General features: G+C 40.8%; 1 protein-coding gene across 5 annotated transcripts in view; it reads right to left on the bottom strand.

Moving 5' to 3' along the window:
• Positions 1-27: 27 nt before the first annotated feature.
• The window catches only part of LOC135972088 (transcriptional protein SWT1-like), a 32,021-nt gene continuing 17,231 nt past the window's right edge, over positions 28-14,817 (bottom strand). For 2 of the 5 annotated variants that reach the window (XM_065579419.1, XM_065579420.1), the window contains 4 exons: positions 12,952-13,140; positions 11,997-12,090; positions 3,265-3,401; positions 30-1,027 (listed from right to left, as the gene is read on the bottom strand). In XM_065579419.1, coding sequence (XP_065435491.1) covers positions 765-1,027; positions 3,265-3,401; positions 11,997-12,090; positions 12,952-13,140 — 683 coding nt within the window. In that variant the 3' untranslated portion in view covers positions 30-764. The other 3 variants (XM_065579421.1, XM_065579418.1, XM_065579422.1) reach the window with 3 other exon arrangements.

Genomic DNA, 14,817 nt, shown 5'->3' with positions numbered 1-14,817 from the left:
CAAGCATGAATCTTCGCTTCTAGGTCACTTGTTCAAATTCCCTTAAGTTATCAGATGGCCTGTGTAAAGTGAATTACTGCTTTAGCCTAATACATGTTAGAGAGGTGTCCACACCACAAGAACACCAAAAGGCAAACTCTCAAAAGAGGTGAAGTACAAAATGAGTTTGGAGATTGAATTTCCCTAGGTTGAACTACACTAGCAGAGCGGGAGGCAGGTGGTGGCAATGGGAGGGAGAAATGCTTCAACTGATGTTGCCTGTGATGGAACTGTCCTATAGATTATTTTTTTTTAATTTAAAAAAGAATCTGAAATGTTAGTATGGTCACACTGGCACCTTGCAATTAAACACACATTCTACAATGGGTTAATTGACAAATTAAACAAACTCTCATGGATTAAGATAACACCAGAATCCCTAACCAGAACTGTAGTCTTATTGCAACATTACTTATCAATTTATTCTGTATAATTTTAAAGAATGTTTCTCATCATCTCTCTTTTCCTATTGGTACATTTTTACATGAACAGTTTAGATATAAAAAAAAATTAAAAAATAATCAAACGTTGAAACTCTCAAGCACAGAAGCAGGGTCCCTGAAGAATCACGACAGAGGGCAGCACAATTGGTCAGTTTTGCAGTTTTCAAACAAACAAAAAAATCTGTTTAAATTTTCATAAGAGGTTATAATTGAAAATGAGTTCAGCGTCAACAACTGGAATGTATTTTGAGACATCTTCCACATCATTGTACTGTATCAGCCTTATTTGTCATTAACATTGAAACGTAAAAAGCAGACAGATTGTCTCGAAGTCCAAAGTTCAATCTTTAACTTAGTATTTGAAATATCAAGCAAACCACCACAAATAACCACCTCCATCCACAAGTTTCCAAAAGCAATTTTCATTTCAGTTTCCAATATCGAGGATAAAGCTTCTCCTAAACTTTTTTCAAGGTCAGGAACAATGCTTAGGAGTGGAGTAGTAAGGCTGGGATCTTCCCTCTTGGTTTTCTGGGACCCAGTATCTGCCAAGTAAATACAGTTACAGTAAGTGCTTTCTTTAGTGTATTATTCATAGAAATTAGTTATAGAAACAACTTGCTAGGTTCTGTAATCCAGTCTTTGCAAGTGCTGGATTGTTGCCTACAACCTATTTAATATTTTGTCCTCTAGTTGTAGGTCTCCAGCTACAGAGGATTCCATCACTTTACTTCTACTACTCCATGACAACAATATCCAAGCACCTTCCAAGTATTTTAAAATAGAATCAACATTGTCCATATTTCTCACCTCTCCTCCCCCACACACTACCACCAGAAGGAGAAATAGCATGATTCTTCTCTAGGGTGTTTGTTTATGTTTGTGACTTGCTTGTATGTTGTGTGATGAGCCTACTGAACTTAAGAACTGCCATACTGGGTCAGACCAATGAGTCCATCGAGCCCAGTACCCTGTCTGACACTAACCAGTACCAGAGCTTCAGGAGGAGCATACAGAACAGGGCAATTTGATGGATCAACCCCCATCTTCTCCTCCCAGCTTCTGGTACTCAGCTGTTTAGGGTTGTCCCGAGCATGGGCTTGCAACCCTGACCATCTTGGCTAATAGCCATTGATGGAACTATCTTCCATGAATTTATCCATATCTTTGTTTAACCCAGTTATACTTTTGGCCATCACAACAGCCCATGGCAATGAGTTCCATTGGTTAGCTGTGCATTGTGTGAAAAAATACTTCCTCTTGGTTTGTATTAAACCTGCTTATTAATTTCTTATATTGGAATTGGAAAAGGCTCAGGAAAGGGCAACAAAAATGATTGGGGTATGGGACGGCTTCTGTTTGAGGAGAGATTAATAAAATTGGGGCTTTTCAGCTTGGAAAAGAGACAACTAAGGGGGATATGATAGAGGTCTATAAAATCATGACTGGTGTGGAGAAAGTAAATAAGGAAGTATGATTTACTACTTCTCATAACACAAGGACTAGGGGTCACCAAGTGAAATTAATAGGAAGCAGGTTTAAAAAACACCAAACAAAAGGAAGTATTTCTTCACACAATGCACAGTCAACCTGTGGAACTCTTTGCCAGAGGATGTTGTGAAGGCCAAGACTATAACAAGATTTAAAAAAGAACTAGATTAATTCATGGAGGATAGGTCCATCAATGGCTATTAGCCAGGACAGGCAGGGATGGTGTCCCTAGCCTCTGTTTGCCAGAAGCTGGGAATGGGAGACAGGGAATGGATCACTTGATTACCTATTCTGTTCATTCCCATTTTCCTGTCGGAAGACGGGAAAGTAGGCTAGATGGATCTTGATCTGGATTCTGTATTTAAAGGGCAGCAAGTGTAAAGAGCACTAAGATGTGTCCACAGAAAGCTGTGTTACTAAGCACATGGGGTATTTCAGCCTTCTAGATCAGACTAAGTCCCTTCCCAGCAGGTTATTTGCCCTAAATTTCATTTTCTTAGGTTTTCCTCAGTACTTCTTATTATGCCAATTTGTATTATGCTTTGTCTTAAGCAACAGACCACTAACCAAGATGACCTAATTTCTCAGAATATATTTATCCATGACTCTACTCCACATTCCTGATTTTTTAAGTGACTTAGAAATGAACTTACTTGTATGTGTCTAAGAAATACCAGTCTATAGCATACCAAGGGCCAAATACAACCAGGGTCTAAGTAGGTAAAATTCCACTGACTGCAATAGAATTATACCTGGTATATTACATGACAACTCCATAATACTGTTTAATACGAACAGCTATCGTGAATCCGGAATAGTAAGAATTGGCCCACTCAAGGCTAAGTTACACCATTATAACCCATTGCCGATGGTACAAGTATAGCTGTTCATATTAAGCAGTATTATTGAATGACCTTAGAGTTATAAGTGGACTTAGTATGAAACCTTTTTGAGTTAGAGAGTTGTGTGGGGGCTAACCTCTATTTAAAAAATAGATTTTTTTAAAAGGTGGCTAGAAGTTTTGTTTTAATGCACACATTTACACAGAGCTGGGAAACATACTTAATACTTTCATTATTCGATTAACTGAAACAGTTTTACTCAAGCTCTCAAACTTTCACACTCACGTCATCTTTGGATAGAGACCAAAGGTGGAAAATGTCAGCCCTCAAGGTGAATGTTCTAGAAGTTCTGAGTGTATGAAGACAGAAGCTTAAATTTTCTGCAAATGTAATTATGCTCCGAATGACTCACAGGGCCCCTATAAATAGGCGCACACATGCAAACTAACCTGTTTTTGATTGTTGTAGGCCAACACAGTTCTGATGGCTGTTGACATTCAGGTTCTGGAGTGCATTAACCAAATCTGCTTTGCATAGGGCCTTTACATCACTCACTAGGGCTTTGCTGCATAAATTTTTATCATTCCTATGAAAAGAGATTTACTTTTGTTTTGATTGTATTAACTTCTCAACAACACGGTTATATTCTAAATCGTAAAGCTAACCCATTGACAAACTTGTCTTCAGTAAGCCCATATAAATCTTGAAGGGCTTCACTGTAAACAACATATTGCCTGCGAAAGAAAAAAAAGGTACCCATGTAAGAAAGCAAATGAGATAACTAAATCAAGAAGTAGCTATTCTGAAAAGAAACACACAAAACATATTAAAGTTTTTCTTTTGTTTTTGTTTTTTTATAACCACACTTTAGACCTGGACTTCACTGGAAAAGCAGCTGCAAACACTGACATCTTTTAACTCAACAGATCAAACCATATTTGCTTACTTACTGCCAAAAATAAAAACAACTCCCGCCGCGCCACACGTCTTTACATCAAATTGGATATTTTAAAATTTAAATCAGTTTAATTTAAATTAAACAATTTTTCTTTTTAAAATAAAAAGAAAAATAAATTTTAATTGATAACTTATTTTAAGACCTACACTTACTCTAATCTATTAAAATAATTTAAAATTAAATAAAAATATTCAAGCAGGACATGGTTTGCTACTAAAATTTTAATGAAAGTCAAACCACTGAGCTGGTAGAAGTCACTGGCTAAAGCACCTGGAACCAGAGTAAGTTGAAATGCTAAATCAGCTTTTGACAGTAGTAGCCTCTTCTGAGAGAATATTTCAGGTCAATGACTAATTCATTCAAAAGGTGAGAAACCACTTGGGAATTGGAAAAAAAAAAAAAGCAAGAAAGCTTGTTTTTTATTCATAGATTGGAAGAGGATAACAAGGTGGGAGGAGGAAGAGTTCTACTAGTTCTAAAATCTTGAAGGACATAATGGCACTGATTGTTTCTAGTCACTAACTATAGAGAATGCTTTCTTTAATTAAGTATCAAATGTATTGCATTTAAAACAGATTTTTCATCCAGCACATTCAAAAGATTTTTTTAATTAAATAAAACCAATTTTAAAATGCTGTTTGTGCATAATTGAATTTCAATTTCCATTCAAATGCAGCTTGACACAAATCACAAGTAAAAAAACTAATGCTCTAGCAAATAAGAAATGCATCATTCACCATTTTCTAAGATCATAAAAATGAAAACTACAAATCTGAATACATGTATATTAAGCTATATAATTGCTTAAATGTGTATTGATTCAATGCATCATCCAGAGTGGCAAAAAGAAGCACAAATTTAGTGTGATGGCTCTATGTAGTTGCAAATCAATGTGTTTTAAGGTTAATGAGAATCAACCTCTCTTAGGAAGAATAAAAAAAAAAAAATAGTTACATGCCTGTTCTGCAACTGTTGCTCAAGAGGAGTTGCACATGTCACTTCACTTAGTTGTCTGTGCACCAGTGTGCCAGAGTACTTTTTCCCATAGCAATACCCATCAGGCACTTGTACTGCTTGGTGACAGGTTAAAGAGCAGAGCCATCCAAACCTCCCCCCCCACTTGCTCTGGCCCAGGGCCCACAAAACCTTAATCCGCCTCTGTATCAGGTGCCTGGACCAAAGAAAGTCATTCTATTTCATGAAATAATGTACATCTGGTAGATGACTTTCCATTATGCAAAATGCACAGTCTGAAATGCCACCAAAACAGGGAAACCTTTGATGATCTAACCCACTGAGCGCATCCAGGCAGTGAGATGCAGGCTGAAACAGGATTCAAAATCTGACTATGATCCTATCAGATTATGTATGGAGGGAATTGGATCCCAAGAACAGATGTTCAATAGGTTTGAGAACAAACATTGACCAGACCAGGCAGGCACTATCAAAATTAGGATGGCATGGTCCTGTCTGAGTTTGGCACTACTTTCAGCACTGTTGGGGTGGGGGAAAAAGCATAAAGAAGTCTTCTGTTTTGACATCAGAAAGGCAGCCGTTAGTGACCTTGGGCAGAGGCCTCCCCTTGAACAAAATTAGTGACACTTCCTGTTCTGGTGGGGGGCGAACAGGTCCAAGTCTGGTAATCCCAATTCAGAAAAATTAACTTTGCCACATGAGGTATGTGGGGCCACTCATGGCCTCTGCTGAATGACCGGCTGAGTCAGTCTGCTAGTGAATTGAGAGCCCAGGAGATGAAATACTTACAGGTATTTTCCATTCTTGATGCAGAAATTCCAAAAGACCCCTCACCAAGAAGTAGTGGACATCAGATGTGGCCCCTCCCTGTTTGTAAAAGTAAAACATCACCACAGCACTGTTTGTGAGAACCTGCATGGAGCAGCCAGCTATATGACGGAGAAATATCTGACAGGCTAGGTGTATAGCCCAAAGCTCCCTGACATTGATATAGAGGAAGAGGTCCCGACCCTGAGTTTGTAAGCTCACAGGATGTGCTCCCCAGCCAAGGATGAAGCATCTGTGACTAGAGTCACTGATGGTAGAGTAGGAGTAAAGGGAACCCTGGTGCTTACATTGACTGAGTCCATCCACCAATTCAGGGAGAAAAGAGAACAGTTGCAGGTATTTCAGTCAGCATGCCCAGCGGATGTCGGGAGCAATCGTAAATTGACTTCAACCACCTCTGCATGACCCTAAGGTGAAGTCTGGCATGCTGGATCACATATGTGCAAGTTGCCATGTGTCCTAAAAGTCTCTTGCAATTCCTCACTGTACACAGGAATGCGCCTGGAATTTTGAGCACAGATTGTGTATTGCTTGAAACAAATATGGCCTCACTGTGGTTGAATCAAGAACTGCAAATTTTATCTTTTCAGGGGTGAGATCTGGTTGGTCTTTGTTGATTAGCAGGTCTAAAACTTGAAAGAGACAAGACCTTCTGCACCCCTTCTTCCACCTGGTTCTTGGACTGTCCAGGGAGCAACCAGTTATTCAAGAAAACCTAAACGCCCACCCTTTGAACATGTGCTGCCACCACCACCACGCACATTGTGAAAACTCAGAACAGGGGCAGAGGACAAGCCAAATGGAAGAAACGTAAACTAATAATGGATATCTGCCAGAACAAATCTTAGGAACTTCCTGTGACTCTGGTGAAGGGCCACAAGGAAGTATACCTCCTTTAAGTCAAGGGTAGCAAGCCAGTCGTTGAGAGATAGGAATGGGATAATAGAGGATAAGGTAACCATTAGAAATCTTATCTTTATGAATTGCTTGAGATTCTGCAGGTCCAGAATGGGTCTGAGGCCTTCCTTGGACTTCAGAATGAGAAAATACTAGGAATAAAATCCTCTCTCTTGATGTAGGGGCCATAGAAGAAGTGCCTCCTAACAGCAACAGAGAGTGTTCTTCCTGAATTAGTACAGTCTTAGGAGAGTGATCCCTGAAAAGAGATAGGAAAGGTGGATGGGAGAGTGGAATAGATGTGATTTGTAGAATATATCCCACTTGCACCATGCTTAGAACCCACCTGTCTGACAACATGATTCCAAGCAGTACAACTTGCAGCCGAAGGGAAGGGAACTCTCTAAGTGGTTTGGTGCTCTCGACTGAGTCAGACAGACTGTTTGGAAACTGACAGCTGTCTCACTGTCACAGATGTAGGAGGCAGAGATGGAGGTCTTCTCCTTTGGAACTTGTCATGTATGTCTTTTAGAAGTGTTGGGCTCCCTCACCAGGTAGTATGATGGATAGCTCTGATGCACTTGAGGCAGAAACTGTTTTCTCTTTGTAAGGACCCAGGGACTAGAACCCCTGGTCTGCAGAGCCTGGGATGGCTACAAAAATGGGAGACCATCCAGAGGCACAGCCAGGGAGCCCTATGGAGAGTAAACGCTACAGGAAATACTGCCCAAGAGATCCAGAGTGATGGTACCCTGAACCTCTCTGATTGGCCAAGTGCCCTATTTAACTCTATGGGTTGCCCCAGGAAGTGGCCTGGGCAACCTCACAGACTTCAGCCTGCTGCAACGCCAAACTCTGCTTGATCTCCTGTGTCTGACTCCAGCCTTACTCTCACCCTGATTCCTGCCTCCTGACTCTAGCCTGCTACAGCCTCTGATCTCCAGCCTCTGACTGCAGCCTGACTGACCCTGACTCTTGCCTCCTGATTCCAGCCTTGTACTACTTCTGATCTCTGATCCCAGCCTGACTCTGACCTTGGCTCTTGCTTACAGAACTTAGTTTTTGCAATTCCTCCAATTCCTGCCTGGTAATTACTGTTCCTGCTGGGCAGACCTCAGCCTAGCTGTGACCACTAGGCAAGACCACTTATGCCACAATCCTTTCCCATTTTTATAGCAGGAGTGTAAATACCCAAAGATTTCAGGATTGCCAAGGAATCTTTTAAAGAGTGCAGAGTCTCAGCAATTTTGCCAGATAATAGACTTGAACCCTCAGAGGCAAGCCTTCTATAGTATGCTGCACTTCAGTCGGAATACCAAGTGCTTGCAGCCACGAAGCACAACGTATAGCAATGCCACTGTCATCAGTGGAGCTGCGGAGTCTGCTTCATCCAGTGAAGCCTGTAGAGAAGGCTGGGTAACCAAACAACCCTCATTAATAAACACCTTAAATTCCTCTTTGACATTGTTTAGTAACTTGTCTTGAGACTTAGACGTTGCATTCCAATTTGAATAATCATATCTGGCAAGCAGTACCTGAGGATTTGCAATTCTACATTGTCCTGCACAATTGGTACCACATGGGTTGGTACCAAAGCTGTCAGATCTGGTACCTGGGAGTTATCCTGCCTGAGAGGTGAAGCTGGCACTGACAAGCACAAGAGGTCCTGTGCCACTGCATATGCCTAACACATAGTTGGTACCTATGTACCAATATAGCCTAGGGAACAGAAATCAGTGCCACAGATGAAGTAGGCAATGGAGTCTGTCTTGACAGAGCCCCTTGAGATGCTGGAGTCAACAACTCAACACTACAGGAATACAGTACAGGGGACCACCTCACCTCCTAACCTCAGAATTTGATTTATCCTTAAGGGAGTCTGACCATTTAGCCCTCTAAAGGAAAAAAGACTTCAGTATATCACAGTATAGAGCAAAGCTCAACAACAACAAAACAAAGACAAAAGAATAGGTAAATGGAAACCTAAAATGGGAACAGCTAACTAAGTAACTAACACACAGAGAAAACATGAAGAGCTCACACTTGCTCTGACCACCAAATCATAGGCGGTGAGAAGAAACAGGGGCACTGGGGCATCCCTGCCTTTCATGTTCCCACTAAGCAGCACCGGTACACGGAGGGCACATGAGCTGCCCAGATGGGTACCACTATGGGGAAATGTTCTCTAGCTCCAGTGCACTGGCACACACTTAAGTGGAATGGACATGTGCAAGCACCCAAAAAAGAATTAAGAAATGCAAATGCAAAAACAAGATTTAAGCCAATGATTTAAATCAATCCAACCTGCTGTGCACCCAATGAAGACGTGATGGACTGAGCTGAATTCTGTTCTGCCTAATACAACAAAATTACCTAAGTTCCAGCTGGAGAATCTTTATTACTCATGAGGCTGCAAGAAGCCAAAAAGAGTATAGATGAATTTTAGCGTATAAATCACAGCCTGAGCTTAACAGAACCGCACAATACAAGAGTCATCTCAACTCAGATTATGCTAATTTAACATGGAATCATTATGGACAATCTCCCCATACTCATGTTTGTCTAGGGGTATGTCTACACTATGGGATTACTCCAATTTTACAGAATTCGATTTTTGGCAACAGATTGTATAAAGTCAAGTGCATGCGGCCACACTAAGCACGTTAATTCAACAGTGTGCGTCCATGTACCGAGGCTACCGTTGACTTCCGGAGCATTGCACTGTGGGTAGAGATCCCATAGTTCCCACAGTCTCCCCCGTCCATTGGAATTATGGGTTGAGCTCCCAATGCCTGATGGGGCCAAAAATTTGTCACGGTTGGTTTTGGGTAAATATCAACCGTCAATCCTCCCTCCGTGAAAGCAACGGCAGACAATCATTTAGCGCCCTTTTCCCTGGATTGCCCGGGCAGACGCCATAGCACGGCAATCATGGAACCCATTCAGCCTTTTTTCACTGTCACTGGATGCTGCTGACAGACGTGGTACTGCAGCGCTACACAGCAGCATCCCCTTGCCTTTGCAAGTTAGCAAAGACTGTTACCAGCCATACTGTACTGTCTGCTGCTGTCATAGGTGCTCCTGGCCGACCTCGGTGAGGTCCGTTGGGAGCGCCTGGACAAAAATGGGAATGACTCCCCAGGTCATTCTCTTCTTTAAGTTTTGTCTAATAGAGAGTCTGTCCTGCTTAGAATATCAGGCAAGCCTACTAAAGAACCAGAGAGGCAAACGGCCGCTCCGGATCAGAGCCCCAGACATCCTGCAGAAATGATGAGCTGCATGCCATTCTAGGGGGTGCCCCTACAACAACCCCACCCATTGCTTCCCTCCTCCCCCACCACTCCCAGGCTACCTTGGCAGTTATCCCCCTCCCCACATTTATGTGATGAAGTAATAAAGAATGCATGAATTTGAAACAACACTGACTTTATTGCCTCTGCAAGGAGAGATCAAAGGGGGAGGGGAGGATGGTTGGCTTACAGCAAAGTAGAGTGAACCACCATTCTGCACTTGCTCAGCCTATAGCTGAAAATGGGAGTCTGTGATAAGCACTAGGATAGAAGCACAGGCAGGACTGAATCTCCGTTTGTGTGTGGGCCTTTGGTTGACACTGGTAAAATACAAAATGTCCCAGGATATGTATGTTGGGGGACAGTTCTAAACGGCAGTTTTATTTTTTTATTTACAGCAAAATGTAGAGGTCTAAGTATCTGATTACGAGCCTGGGAGCAAGGGGTAGGCGTGACTGCGCGATGCTGCCGACTGAGAGAGCAGCCTGAGGCAGAAGCCTCCAGATGGCATGATATTCCAGGCAGGACTGAATCTCCATTACACAAAACTTAAAGAGGAGAATGACCTGGAGTCGTTCCCATTTTTGTCCAGGCGCCCCCGACCAACCTCACCAAGGTCAGCCAGGAGCATCCACGGGATGACGATGACTGTTACCAGTCATACTGCACCGTCTGCTGTCTGCAAGGCAAGGGGATGCTGCTGTGTAGCGCTGCAGCACCACATCTGCCAGCAGCATCCAGTAGACATACGGTGACACTGGAAAAAGGAGAGAAACTATTTTTTTCCCCTTTGATTTCACAGGAGGGAGGGGCTGACGACATATACCCTGAACCACCTGCGACAATGTTTTTGACCCTTCAGGCATTGGGAACTCAACCCAGAATTCAAATGGTTTTCGGAGAGTGCGGGAACTGTGGGATAGCTACAGTCGTCAGTCGCCCCTCCCTCCGTGAGCATCCATTTGATTCTTTGGCTTTCTGGTATGCTTATCTCAGCAACTTAAGTTTCACGCAGCACTGTGTTGAGTCCCTGTTGTGGCCTCTGTCCATCATGGCCTTGGAGATTTTTTCAAATGTTTTGGCATTTCGTCTTTTGGAACGGAGTTTCTGATAGAACAGATTCATCTCCCCATAAAGAGATCAGATTCAGTATCTCCCATACGGTCCATGGGAGAGTTCTTTTTTGATTCTGGGACTGCATGGTCACCTGTGCTGATGAGCTCTGCATGGTCACCTTTGCTGATTAGTGTTCCACTCTGGGAAAACAGGAAATGAAATTCAAAAGTTTGCGGGGCTTTTCCTGTCTACCTGGCCAGTGCATCTGAGTTCAGATTGCTGTCCAGAGCGGTCACCAGGTGCACTGGGGGATAGCTCCCGGAGGCCAATACCGTTGAATTGTGTCCACACTAACCCTAATTCGAACCGGCAATGTCAATTTCAGCGCTACTCCCCTCGTCGCAGAGTACAGAAATCGATTTTAAGAGCCCTTTATGTCAACAAAAATGGCTTTGTTGTGTGGACGGGTGCAGGGTTAATTCGATTTAACGCTGCTAAATTCGACCTAAACTCATAGTGTAGACCAGGCCTAGGTTTCCATTGAAAACATTAATTTGGCTCCCACACATTAAGTTTGAACAAATTAAACCAGTTCCCATTAGAGAACTCATTTCCACTTTCTAAAATGGTATTGATTTTGTCCGGTCTTCACTCGAACAACCTTTTCAACATCCCTTCAGGGAGATCAGTAGCTGAAAATGAAGTTTCAATTCCTAGTGTAGCCAAAGCTAGAATCAAGTCACAAAAATCAGCAGGAGAATTAGAACAAAGTCAATCCCTATCCATACACGCTGTAATACATACAACCACCACCTTCACTATGTATGAAATCCAAACATCTATGTACAACCAGATCTCTGCTCTGTTCCCACCCAAAATGTGATTATTAAGTCTTCAGTTAATTTATGCAGCACCAGTAATATTAGCAGCTGTTTTCCAGCAAATTCCAGTTTTAAGAAAATTAAGAACTTGAATTAACTCTACTTAAAGTGTTATGGTTAGAAGAGTGTTTTTAATTATTCCTTTATACTACAAAGGAGTTATATCGAGTGATTTTGCTTCTCAAAAAAAAATTTCAATCACATCTAAAAGTGATGGGTGTGTAGTCTCCTCCCCACACACAGAATTCAGCAATCTCAGACTTGAAAACAAAACATGAGATGCAGATGTAACTCACGTGCACAGTATGACAAAAGCTTGAGGGAAAAGACTCTGATACTGCAAGCAGCATTGTAAAACACGGTCATCATTGTTTTCATCACTCAATCCATCTGCAAATTTAGTAAACACAATGGCAATATATTCAGAAATAATCAGGCTTCATAAGCAGTATCTTAATATATTAATTATTATATATTATTATTATTATATATTAATATTAATATATTATTAAGATACTGTAATCAAACACTGTATTTGTTCAAGCAACGGGAAGTAGTGTGGTCTAAGCACAGATCTGGGATACAGGAATTCCTGAGTTCTACTAGAAACTGCTGCTTTCTTGCTTTGCAACTTCAGGCTTACACAGCTCTGATCAACTAGGTCGCAGTCACCAACTGAAGAAGACATGCAATCCATACCTAGCTTGGTAGGATGAAGTAACTCCCCACAGCCTGTTTATGAAGTGGAGACATAGCTAGAATTGATAACGTTGTAACAAACAAAATTTATCGATAAAACGGTAGGGAGTGAAGTACTAGTTTTGATTATAAACTACCCATGTACTAAATCTGTTCAAAAAAATCTTTTACTACTGATTAAGGTGTATTTGATAGGTTCATGCTGAAAAATATAGGTGATGTTAGTCTTCTGATAACTCAGAAAGATACCTACCCATCACAAAAGATTGAGAAATATATAGGGCCTGATTCTTCACTCCATTACACCAGTTTTATGCCAGCATAACTCTGACATCAATTAACGGTATAAAATTGGTGTGACAGGGTAGAGAATCAGGTCCATAGTGAATAAGTCTGATGGCCACTGAAAGTTGTTAGTCAATTTTAATAGGGAAATTGCAAAGGTAAAAGTGAAGATTATATTAAACCCAGAAGTAGATGCTGATGCTCACACTAGTGGAGCTGTGAGGACCATTCAACCCAGAAATAAATGTAACTATGTACATAGCTTACATATTTTCTGAGAGGCAAGCTGCATGGATTGCCCCCACAGCTTTGAATCTTGGTTTTTGAGACAAGTGTAGATGAACTCAACTGCAGGGACAGCTTTGTGCCGAACATGTTGTAGTACTTTGCCTTTCTTCAAGTTGTCCAGTTCTTGTAGAACCACCCAGGGAATTATCAGTGCAAGTCTGCCAATGCCTAGAAAACACAATTTTTTTTTAAAAAAAAACTGCCAATTGAACTACAGTAGGTTCCATTTTAATGTGAACATAGTTCCCGAGGTTTATGTGTATTAGCAGATTTCTGCATTACTGGGCAAGACCCATTTCATCTGTATACAGAAGGATTAAGTTTAAAATTAAAAAAAAAAAATACACACAAAAAAAAACACAAACAGAAGTTAGCTTCCTTAATGTTAAATTCAATATACACACTCATTCAGTGGGTTATCTTAAAAGTGATGACATGCAAAGTTGAGGAGTAATCAGTGAACAATTTTTAGCACATTACTGTACCATATTTTGGCATAATTGTTGTGGTAATCCTGTCATGCTGTTTGCCACACAATGAATGCCACACTGTGTGATGCTAAAATAAAAAAGTCACTGAGCAGTAGAGGAAAAGGGAAGACTGATATTATGTTCACAAATGATGGTCATATATACACACACACATATATATATATATATATATATATATATATATATATATATTAAAAAAACCAAATTCTAATTAATAAAGGCAACAATGGTTTGCAAAGACTATCATCCAACAACACTATCTCAGTGATAAATGCTATGGACACTGGACAAAAGTTTTACTGTCCTACATTTTCAATGAACATTGTTAAAAAAAAAATATATGTACTAAACTTTGTCATTAAAACTGGAATATACTAGACACAATAAATACATTAGAAGGTGAATGACTATTCTGTCAATGCTATATACATTGGCCCCGTTCTTTATCTCTGGCACTTACATGATCAGACCTTATATAGATATACGCCACATACATTATAGCATAATGGGACTATGTTTCCAATTGGTTTGCATTATAAATCACTATTCATTAGCTCAGAATGTTAGAAGCACCCTGATGTACTTCACTGGTGCATGCTGGTATCTGCAGTCTTAGTCCCTCTAGCAGTACAGATCTAGAATTCAGCAACATACTAGAGGCAGTACCGAAAGCAAGGGGTTAGATGTCAGAACTCCAGGTGTTTTATTTCCAGCTCCGACCTCAATTTTTTTTCCTGAAAATTTTTTTCCTGCCTTGATAATACTTATCTTACAGATGGGATAATTTGTTCCTGTGTCCTTAGCTGTGTTATGAGGGTTAAACAAAGTGCTTTGAGATCTTTGTATTAAGGTGCAATAGAAGGACAAGATACTTACTATTAATAATGGATCAGACGCTTAAGTCCCTACTCTGCCCTTACCTCAGGTAAAAAACTCTTACTGACTTTTTATAGCATCTAGTATCAGATAGAACCAGACCTAAGGGTTTTTAGAAAGCAAGGATTCCTAAAACTTTTATGTATACAGAAAAGTTCAGTTTTCATTAGAGCAGATATGTACATAATAGGCTCTGTTTTCAGATGCCAGTTTCATTAACAGGAAGCCTACACTCTGAATTTAGACTCTCACAAACAGGCATTTACATGTGAAAATCTAAGTGTCCAAATGTGGGATTTGGATAGCTTGTTAAGGAGCTGTGTTTGAGAGTTAGCATCAATATGTATGAAGTTATTTTTCCATTATGTCATTCCAGTACAGTGTGTTAGGCATTGTTCACACACACACACACACACACACACACACACGGTATAGCCCATAGTCTGAAGAGCTTACTATACAAACACATGAACCTGTT

The sequence above is a fragment of the Chrysemys picta genome, unplaced genomic scaffold, assembly GCF_011386835.1.
Source record: "Chrysemys picta bellii isolate R12L10 unplaced genomic scaffold, ASM1138683v2 scaf285, whole genome shotgun sequence".
NCBI classification, from domain to species: domain Eukaryota; kingdom Metazoa; phylum Chordata; order Testudines; family Emydidae; genus Chrysemys; species Chrysemys picta.
The sequence above is the reverse complement of the archived record's forward strand: the minus strand, read 5'-3'. Positions and strand labels throughout refer to the sequence as shown.